This window comes from Adiantum capillus-veneris, chromosome 2 (genome assembly GCF_014529385.1).
Source record: "Adiantum capillus-veneris isolate H3 chromosome 2, ASM1452938v2, whole genome shotgun sequence".
Taxonomy (NCBI): domain Eukaryota; kingdom Viridiplantae; phylum Streptophyta; class Polypodiopsida; order Polypodiales; family Pteridaceae; genus Adiantum; species Adiantum capillus-veneris.
The window spans coordinates 164,078,009-164,088,825 of record NC_140932.1 but is presented as its reverse complement, the minus strand read 5'-3'; the positions used below and the strand labels follow the sequence as shown (position 1 = coordinate 164,088,825).

Here is a 10,817-nt window from a genome sequence, read left to right as displayed (position 1 = left end):
ATTTGTTTTTTTGAGTTTCTTCAATTCCTTTTGCTCGAATGTGTTGTGCTTGAGATCACTTTCTTGATGGTGTTTAAAGCTTCCGGGAAATAGTCAAGATAAAAGTATGCATTGACAAAGTCCCATGATTCATTACATCGATGATGTAGCTTCCATGATGTAGCACTCCCAATCTTGATTTTTCAAAACCATGTATGGTCATTTTCGTCATGCTACTGTTCAGTTATGGTGATGATTCCGTGATGATACATTTACTTGGTTTCTAAGGTGGGCATTATGATAATGCCATCGAGTCCTTAATCCTATGTGGGGTTATTAGCCCCTGCAATTGCTCTTTCCAGCGTTTACCCTGAGAGATCACGAAAGTGCTGCAGAAACTTCTACCTCATCTATGACAGTGTAATAGTTGTGGATTTCATGAGAACCTATTATTGGGGATTACTATGTTATTATAACCCCGTTTTGAGTTAATTACAAATGTTGGATTAATTGCAATAGTAAAGAGAAGTGAGTGTGGATAACAGTGGGTATTTAGATACATGAAGGATCTCAGAAGGCTTGTACACATGGTGACCGTGAAATGCGCTTCAGCAGGTTTGGAGGGTGAAATGTTTTCAAGCATGAAAACACTCTGCCTGAAACAAGCGTTGTTTTGCTAAAAAAAATTTACCATACATCTCAAACTCTGAAAGTGTTGAAACCTTCCAAAATCTGTCAATGAACTCTTCGCTTGGATGCTTCCGTGACATTGACATGTTTCGCGGTGGTGCTGCTTGGATGATAACACATTTGTCTCTGTTGCTCATCAAGGTCAACATGGATGAGGCTGCTTTTGTTTGAAGCTTAAGACATTATTACTGAAATGAAACCTAAATGAGGCTCTGTTACCTTACTTCAGTAAGGAGAGTCCCTTGGGACCTTGGGTTATCATTATGTTTAGCTTCATGCAGTGTTGTGTTTATAGCCTTCTTTACACGTTGTGTATGCATCAGCTTATGGACCGAGTCTCTGTTTTCAATGGTGAAGGTGGGTTTGTGCTGAAGTTAGTGTGAAGATGCTGTAGTCTTGTGAGATAGGTTGGCTCTCCTGATGTGAATTTCAGTACTTGCTCATATTTTTGCCAGAGAGCTGCTGCAGAAAGGATCTTACGGCAGTTACAAGAACACCCGGAGACATGGACACGAGTTGTTGCAATCCTGCAAAATTCACAGAATATAAACACGAAATTTTATGCCCTACAAGTAATGGTTGCATAAGGCCAGTTACTTGTTTTTTCCTTAGTCAAAACATTTGCTAAGAATTGAATGTCTCTATTGTGAAGGTATTAGAGGGTGTGATTAAATATCGGTGGAATGCTCTGCCTGTCGAACAATGTCAAGGAATAAGAAACTACATTTCCGATCTGATTATACAGGTCACTAATTGTGTTTCAAGTGTTGAATGTGTATAGAGCTGCCTGCTTGATACAAATTTTATATGCACTGTTGAAAAATATGATTATTTTTTGTCTGGTCCTTCAGCTTTCAAGTAATGATGGAACATTTCGGAGAGAACGGCTGTATGTCAATAAGCTGAATGTGATTCTTGTGCAAGTAAGTAAAATTATCTTATTGGCAGTAGAAATATGATTTGCTTGGAAATGTCGTGGACTATTTTGAAAAGGTGGTTCTAGTCTAGGGTTTTCAAAACCCTGAGGCAGGGACAACTTGGAATCAACAAAAACCGTAGGAAGTTTCATTTGATCAATAGAGCTATTGGAGGACTGGTATACTTTTGTCTGGTTGATGCTTGTATGAGGCAATTTTTGTTTGCAAGAGCCCTTATGAAGCGTGTATGTGGCATAATAGGTGTTGGAGATACATCGGTACAGTGCTTTGAGGCTTATCTTTGGAGTACATTTGCCACATGGGCTGTAGAATTCCATACTAAGTTGTCAAGATTAAAGCAAAAGTCGAAGCTATATTTATAAAAGAATGTAGTCATGTTTTAACTTTTTATGGACTGGTGTACTTTTGTCTGGTTGATGTTTGTATGAGGCAATTTTTCTTTGCAAGAGCCCATATGAAGCGTGTATGTGGCATATTAGGTGTTGGAGATACATTGGTACAGTGCTTTGAGGCTTATCTTTGTGGAGTATATTTGCCATATGGGCTGTAGAATTCCATATTAAAGATGTCAAGATTAAAGTAAAAGTTGAAGCTATGTTTATAAAAGAATGTAGTCATGTTTTAACTTTTTATGGAGTTCTATCACCATGTAACAGAAGTAATTTTATTCGTTTCTCCTTTTTACAGGTTTTAAAACATGATTGGCCAGCCAAATGGCCCAGTTTCATCCCAGACATTGTTTCTGCTGCGAAGAGCAATGAAACACTCTGTGAAAATTGCATGATTATATTGAAGGTTCGTAATTTTGTTAGTTGCTCGTGAACCCTAAAACCCACATCGAAAGTCAGACCAGAAAACACATGTTCATTCAATCAACAATCTTCCAAAGTTGGCCTCTTGGGGTGCGAAGGATTGCAGTAACTGATATATGGACTTGATTCCTCTCATGCCAGCTGCTTAGTGAGGAGGTCTTTGATTTTTCAAGGGGAGAATTGACACACAGCAAAATCAAAGAGTTGAAAGAGTCATTAAACAGGTTTGCGTGGTCTTTTTCTCTTAATGTTTACTACTGTAGTATATGCATAGGTAGATGGCATGAGTTCTTGTCGGTATGTGTTCTTTTTAGAGCTGTTCAATGAAGCAAGAGTTGATGCTCTGTTGATAATTCTTAAATGGTGGTATGCAGCGAATTCCAGCTTATTCATGAGCTTTGTCTCTTTGTTTTATCTTTCTCGCAACATCAAGAACTCATCAGGGCCACTCTAGGAACTCTACATGCTTTTTTGTCTTGGATACCCTTGGGCTATATCTTCGAGTCTGTTTTGGTAAGTGCAAGGTTGTTATCGTGTTCTATTTTGCTCTTCCTAGACCCTTATATTAACATGGCACTCTACGTTCTCAGCTCGAGACACTGTTGAAGCTTTTTCCCATGGTGCCTTACCGGAACCTTGCCTTGCAATGTCTAACTGAGGTGCGTATGTAGGCAAACTTTAAGGGTGTTATCCATCTGTCTACTATGTGTTTATTATTAGTGAGAAATATGTGGTCAGTCGTTGAAGTGTTAATGTAGTCTGGTTTGGTACCTCTGAAATAATAAGGTTGTGCTCAGTAGTTTTTTTCTTTTTTATCTGTATGTTCTTAAAACTCATTGCCTGTGTGGAAAGTTTTGTCTTTAGTTAATGCCACGTAAGCTGCTTCAACTAATTATGTGTATGCTTTTTCTAAAAACATTTTTAAGTGAATAATGGTTTTTTTAATCTAGTTTTGTTTAGTAGCAAATAAAGTGATTTAAAAAAAAAACCTTTGTTTTCTTGTGTCCCTTGCTTTTGTCGTTTTGTGAGTGTTTTATCCCCTCTTATAATTCGTGAGTTCAGACTATTCTGAACTTATGAAGGTATATATAATGGTTGAGTAACACTATCTTTGTTTTTTTCTGGCAGGTTGCAGTCCTCAGTTTTGGAGAAACATATGATCCACAATTTGTTAAGTTGTACAATGTTTTCATGCTCCAATTGCAGGTGCTTATATTATGCCTTATGTATGTTGTAACATGAAAGTTTGAGGGCTGCCCTAGAAGGGTGTTCTAAGGGTGTTATTTTTCAAAATTTTGATACTCTTGAATGTTGCTATAATTCCTAGTGACAAAATTGAGTTAAGAAGGTAGTGTAGCTTTGAAGTAAGGGAGTCTTTTTGTACAGTTTTCTTGCTGCTATTTACTATCTGTTTGAAATACCAGCTGATACTTGTGCCTGGAACTAACATACCAGAAGCATATGCAAACGGATCTGACAATGATCAGGTTTTGTAACCTTATAAACCCCGTGCTGTGAATTTCTCTGGGGAATCATGTTTGAGGTCCTGGTGTATTATGTACTTGTTTATCTTCATTTTGTGCAGGCGTTTATTCAAAATTTGGCCCTCTTCTTTACCTCCTTTTTCAAGGTTTGTTTTTTGCAGGCTCCTTATCAATATTGCTTTCTTTTTTCATGCATGCTCTTTTGTTTGAGCCTAAGGAACCTTAAGCAGGCGCACATTGGAGTTTTGGAACGGACACATGAGAATCAGACTGCTTTGTTACTCGGGCTGGAATACTTGATTGGCATTTCCTATGTAGATGACACAGAAGTTTTCAAGGTACTGGCTCTTTTATCTCCTCAGATTTATTGATCTTAACCTGTGTTAGTTCTGTTAGGTGTGTGATTGACCTCTTTGTCCCTTGGTTCTGCTCGAAAGGTCTGTCTGGACTATTGGAATTCACTTGTCTGTGACCTGTATCAGACGGAATGCAATGTTGAGAATCCCACAGCTGCGGCTGCAATGGGTCTTCAGGTCAGAAAAACTTTTTCAAGTAAGAGTTATGTTTAGTGAGTAATGAAGGGGCTTATATTCGGCATTGGAGATGTTACTACTTTGTGTTTTCAAGTAGGAAGTATTCTTATTGAATAAAGACAGGTCCCTCCCGTTGGTGTATGAAACGTCACACCCTTGTTTTTTGCTCAGGATGCAAGTTTAAATCAGACTAAACTGATCTGAATGTATATGCTAAGATTGTTGTGAGAGGCTTATGCATAGGATGCTTTTGAACATGTTCATTGTTTCTCGGTTTATATTTTTTGTGGTTGCTAGGAACTTGTGCCTCCGCCAGAGCAGGCCAGATAGTTATTTTCTGGCTAATTTTTTGTGTGGAATTGTGCAGGTGCCCATGCCGGCTGGTTTGGTTGATGGATTGGCTATGTCTCAGCGCAAGCAGCTTTATGTTATGCCTTTGTCCAAATTAAGGCTACTAATGATAAGCCGTATGGCTAAACCTGAGGAAGTCCTGATTGTAGAAGATGAAAATGGTAACATAGTACGCGAGACAATGAAAGATAATGATGTGCTTGTACAATATAAGGTTTGTTTTTGTAAGTTATCCAGTTGTTCTTGTAGGTACAGTTTGTTAGCTTCTTGTTTCTTACTGCATACCTTTGTCTCCTAGATAATGAGGGAGACTCTTATATACTTGTCCCATCTGGACCATGAGGATACAGAACAGCAGGTAGCTACACAGCTTGTACTGTGGCGGTTTTTCTAAATCCTTTTCACTCTCTAATTGTATCAAAGATCCCATAATTCATTGACATAATCTGTGTGTAGATGTTGAAGAAATTGAGTAAGCAGCTGAATGGGGAAGAGTGGTCTTGGAACAATTTAAACACACTTTGCTGGGCAATTGGTTCTATCTCAGGATCTATGGCTGAAGATCAGGTTCTCATGCAAATATTAATCAAAGATACATTGATCAAAATTCAAGCAAATAACTGTTAAATTAAAGATTTATGGCTGAAGATCAGGTTCTCATGCAAATGTTAATTAAAAATACAGTGATCAAAATTCAAGCAAATAATTGTGCTGCTTTGATGGCAAAGGATGAATGTCTTAGATTGCCATTTTCAATTTCAGTTGAGAATCTTTTAAGTTTTACATGTTTTTGTCCAGGAAAATCGATTTCTCGTCTCAGTCATACGTGACCTCCTGAACTTGTGTGAGATTACAAAAGGAAAGGACAACAAAGCTGTTATAGCAAGCAATATAATGTGAATCTCTCTCTCTCTCTCTCTCTCTCTCTCTCTCTCTCTCTCTGAGGAAAATCGATTTCTCGTCTCAGTCATACGTGACCTCCTGAACTTGTGTGAGATTACAAAAGGAAAGGACAACAAAGCTGTTATAGCAAGCAATATAATGTGAATCTCTCTCTCTCTCTCTCTCTCTCTCTCTCTCTCTCTCTCTCTCTCTCTCTCTCCTGCTCCCGCTGCCCCCTGCTCACGCGCTCTGCATTCCCCCCCCTCTCTCTCTCTCTCTCTCTCTCTCTCTCTCTCTCTCTCTCTCTCTCTGTGCTGCTCGCGCGCGCTGCTCGCTGCCGCGCTGTGCTGCTGCCTGCTCCCCCGCCTCTGCCCCTCGCGCCCGTCGCCCTGCACCCCCGCCGCCCTGCCCTGTGCGCCCGCTGCACCACGCGCCCGCTGCACGCTGCCCTAGCCCCCCAACCTCTACGCGTAGCATGTCTCCCCCCCCTTTCCTACGCGTAGTATGTCTTCCCCCCCCCCACTCCCCCTTTTTTCTTTCACGCGTAGGGCGTCCATCCTCTACACGTAGGGAGAATTTTATTTTATTTTTTATTTTTATTTTTTTTTCCGCCCCCCTTCCCCCCACTCTATCTACCATACTTATCTCCCCCCCCCTCTCTCTCGTAACTACCGTTTTCACCCCCGGGCCGTACCACCTCGCGCTCCTCCACTCGCCAAGACCGCTGCTAGTGTGGGTGCACACGTGCATCTAACCCCCCCCTTGCGGACAACGATCAAGCATGAGGAAGACAAACAATAAAGCCGACCCCCTAGAGGATGCCATTCAAAAATGCAAAGAGGAAATGACGGAGACCATCACCAAGTTGAACCGCAATCTCTGGGGCACAATAAACATTCTCGAAGGACGTGTGCTGATCCAAGAGAGCAAGATAAGCACGGTGGAAGACCGAGTGACGACCCAAGAGGAAGAGATCGCGTCACTCAAGAAAGAACTCGCCGAAGCCTGATCAAGAAACACACTGGAAGGGGGCGAACTGCAACCCTCAGTGATTGAAGAAATCAACACGATCAAGGAACAAGTACGGGCCATCAAAGAGGGAGAAGAATAGCACAAAGAACTGACGACTTCTTGGGTGGATGTTCTTACCAAAACCCAACAGAAGGCGAACGAAGCCGAGAAATGGATCAAGGTGGCCAAGAAAGGAAAAGACAAGGAGATAACGCCCACGTCCACACCCAACAACATCATTAACCAGACACTAGAGGAGGAGCAGAGGAGAAGGGTGCGCGCTCTACATGTGAGAATTTGCGGTCTTAAAGACAAAGGCAATGTGGACGAAGAAGTAAAAGAACTCATAGCCTTGATGGGGATTCATGAGCCGACACACACAAGGGCATGGAGAGTGGGCAACATAAAGAAAAATGGAGGCAGTGGAGAAACCTCAAAAGAAAGAGCATTCATTCTCCATTTTCCCTCCATGGAAGCAAAGAAGTCATTCTTGAAGAAAACACCAACTCTTAAAGAGACTTGCATCTTTCTCGGGGACGATCTCACCCTCTCGCAGATCGCTCATATGCAGGAAGTAATGCCAGAGATTAGAGCGGCAAGGGGAAAAGGCAAGATCGCTTTTTACCGAGACGGAAAAGTAGTAATACTGGAGCGACGCTCCACATGACGGTGCGAGACTAATGGGACCACACTCAAAGTAGCTGCCTGGAATTGCAATGGATCTATGCGCCTTGATGTGGGTGCTTTTGAGGATAGCTTTACTGGAAGAGACATCATCTTCTACTCTGAGACACACCAGGCCCCGGGGCAATCCATGCCTCACATCAGTGGATATAGGTGGGAGACAGCCTACAGACAGGAGACACGCTCAGAGCACAGGGGGCGGGGCTCGGGAGGAGTGGCAGTGTTATTTAGAGAGGATCTGTAGCCACTGATACATATAGCCCGCAGGGATGAGCAGGCCAGGTACATGTGGGTGAGACTGAAAGCAGAGACAGGCAGATACCTCTATCTAGCTATTTGTTACTTTCCCTCGAGTACATCAGTTTATGCACCACCCATGGGACAATCCCCTTTCTCTATTTTGGATGATGACATATGGGAGTTCTCTAGGGACGGTGACATTATCATCCTCGGGGACTTCAATGCTAGGACTGCCCATCACCAGGCAGTGTTTTATGATACTTCAGAGGAGATGCTAAGAGAGATAGATGTGGCAGATACGGGCCTTTTCCAGACTATCACACGATATGGAATATATTGAGTATGGGCGACACCTGATAGACATGGGCACTGCACATGGATTGGCCATCTTGAACGGCCTACAGAGATTTCCTGCTGCGGGGGGGTTTTACATGCTTCCCACATAGACATGGAGCCAGCACGGTGGACTATGTCATGGCACAACCGAATCTCATCTCTAGTATCCAGGATCTCACAGTTGGGCCCAGACCGATCGGGGTGGCAGTGGATCATGCTCTAGTGTCAATGACCATCTCTTTCCAATTCAGTGTAGCACACAGGCCACGAGTAGCAGCCCCTACTCGCTACACATTCACAAGGGAGACGGACTCTGTATACATGGGCAGAATCTACAGACGCCTATGCACTGAGGACCCGGGGCGACCTCTGGAGGAGCTAACTACTATATTGACACAGACATTACATGAGGCAACAGCAGAAGCATACCCACACACCCAGCCTGAGCAGAGCCGCCGTTCTCGGAGCATGCCTCAGAACAGCTGGTACGATGAGGAATGCCGCCAGACTAGAGCTAGACTTCAGAGGGAGGTGCTTTTGGGGGACGTCACTCACAAATAGTCACAGATGGGCTTTCGACGCTTGGTGCGGCGGAAGAAGAGGGCTTTTTTGGCTCGACTCGAGCAGGATCTATATCAGCTATTCTTGAGTCAAGACTCGCGTGAGGCGCGGCGGCTCTTTCATGAGCAGTCTCCCCCCCCCTGCTATTTCCTCCACAGAGACTTGGGGTCAGTACGCATCATCTTTGTACACAATACCTGAACAGCTGCCCCTCCCCAACCCCCTCGACCCATGCCCACATACATGTGTCTTTTTCACCGCTGAGATGGTGAAGAAAGCTATTGACAGGATGAAGACTGGGAGAGCATATGATCATGAGGGCCTAGTAGCTGAGCTTTTCATGCATGCCAAAGACCTACTAGCAGAGCTTCTGGTAGTTATGTTTAACCGTGCCATGTGTGAGGGCCTACCGGACACTTGGAGCCTATCTATGATCGAACCTATCTTCAAATCAGGAGACCCCATGGAGCCTGGGAATTATCGCACTATTATGATTGGGCACACACTGGCACGGTTGTATGCATCCATTCTTGAGCAACAGCTGAGTAGATGCGCAGAGAGGGAAGGAATGCGTGCAACTGGGCAGGCAGGATTCAGGAGAGGCTTCTCTACTCTTGACCATATCCTAACACTCAGGGCCATCATCGAGCAAGGCTGATCTCATGGGAGACGGATCTATTGTAGCTTTGTGGACTTCCGCAAAGCTTTCGACACGGTACCCAGAGCTAGATTGATGCACAGATTACAGGAAATGGGAGTACCCACAGAGCTCATTTGGGGGATCATGGCATTATACAGATCAGTAGTAGGGCATGTACGCATCCCGGAGGGACTCTCAATATCGGTTCACTCCACTATTGGGGTGAAGCAGGGCTGCCCGCTCTCTCCTACTCTTTTCGGTATGTATGTGGATGAGATTTCTGACTACATTGACAGGGACGGGGATAAAGGTGCACAGTTGGCAGGGACATGGATTCCACTTTTGTTATATGCGAACGATATTGTGTTGATCTCCGAATCCCCAGAGGGAATGCAACGCCAATTGGATGCTTTGCATACGTTTGCCCACGAAAGTGGTTTGTCTGTCAACCTTGGTAAAACCAAGGTTATGGTGTTTAATACCACCCCACAGTGGATCAAGAGATCAATACCTACATTCACATACGGCCAGGAGACCGTGGAGTACACAGACGCTTACACTTACCTTGGAGTGGTTTTTACTGGACCCACATTCTCACTCAGAAGAGCAGCAGAGACCAGACTGACTAGAGCCCACGCAGCATTGGGTAGATTGGAGAGGATGTGTTCGCAGGTTCAGTTTCAGGAACCCCGGATGAAGCTTTGGCTCTTTGACACCTTGGTGGCCTCAACATTGCTCTATGGGGCTGAGATATGGGGACCTTCATTGGATCACCACGGGAGAGCGGGTCGCACAGACGGATGGGGGAACATGGAGAAGCCTCTCGTCTCTATGATCTCGCGGCTCATTAGAGCCAAGGCATGAGTACCACGGGCCATTAGCTGAGCAGAGCTGGCGGCCCCCCCACTAGTGGTAGAGGCGCTCACCAGATCAGTCTCCTTCATAAACCGCACATGGGAACTTCCCAGAGAGAGATATGCTCGCATAGCACTTGAGTCCTCCTGACAGTTAGCCATACAAGGAGATACAACATGCTGGTATGGGGAGATGACATCATGGTTTCAGGCGCATGGGTTCAGCATAGACAGGCTGCCACCATTCCATTACTCATTGGATGCACCATCTCTCATTCTTACACAGTCAGAGATCACCAAGCTCATCCGCCAAGACCTGACCCAGCTAGACACCAGGAGGACATGGGTACAACCAGCACAAGAATTGGGCACAAAGATGGCTTTCTACAGAGACCACCTTCTCCAGCTTACGGAAGATGGTTTTGTGATGAGACCCAGATACATGGATACCCACCTGTCTCATGGGATACGGTGTGCTATTGGCCAGTTACGCACATCGTCTCACCAGCTGCGGATTGAAACCGGGAGATACAGCGGAGTAGCAACAGAGGCTAGGACATGCCCCTTGTGTGACATGGAACCTGAGAGAGAGCTGCATTATACATGCCGCTGCCCCGTCTACTACGAGATACGAGGCCGCTTCCATTGCTTGTTCAGAGAGGGTTTTGGACCACTCTCAAGAGTAATGGGATACAAAGATCAAAGATGCCTGGGTTTGTTCTTGCTCGAGTTGTGCAGACACAGAGAGAGCCTGATGAATGGCGAGGCTGACCAGTCTCAAAGACGGATTACAGACTTCTTCAGAGCAGACACGGGACATCC

The 10,817-nt window shown here is 44.4% G+C and overlaps 1 protein-coding gene across 1 annotated transcript in view; it reads left to right on the top strand.

Annotated features, from left to right (window-relative positions):
• Nucleotides 1–539: 539 nt before the first annotated feature.
• Nucleotides 540–10,817, top strand: part of LOC147463987 (protein EXPORTIN 1A-like) — a 55,668-nt gene continuing 45,390 nt past the window's right edge. The window contains exons 1-18 of the mRNA XM_086498011.1: nt 540–594; nt 965–1,026; nt 1,077–1,241; nt 1,322–1,414; nt 1,521–1,592; nt 2,295–2,402; nt 2,561–2,643; nt 2,794–2,932; nt 3,010–3,078; nt 3,548–3,625; nt 3,844–3,906; nt 4,005–4,049; nt 4,134–4,241; nt 4,341–4,436; nt 4,804–5,001; nt 5,086–5,145; nt 5,244–5,354; nt 5,586–5,683. Coding sequence (XP_086354137.1) covers nt 540–594; nt 965–1,026; nt 1,077–1,241; nt 1,322–1,414; nt 1,521–1,592; nt 2,295–2,402; nt 2,561–2,643; nt 2,794–2,932; nt 3,010–3,078; nt 3,548–3,625; nt 3,844–3,906; nt 4,005–4,049; nt 4,134–4,241; nt 4,341–4,436; nt 4,804–5,001; nt 5,086–5,145; nt 5,244–5,354; nt 5,586–5,683 — 1,703 coding nt within the window. The remainder of the gene's footprint in view (nt 595–964; nt 1,027–1,076; nt 1,242–1,321; nt 1,415–1,520; nt 1,593–2,294; nt 2,403–2,560; nt 2,644–2,793; nt 2,933–3,009; nt 3,079–3,547; nt 3,626–3,843; nt 3,907–4,004; nt 4,050–4,133; nt 4,242–4,340; nt 4,437–4,803; nt 5,002–5,085; nt 5,146–5,243; nt 5,355–5,585; nt 5,684–10,817) is intronic.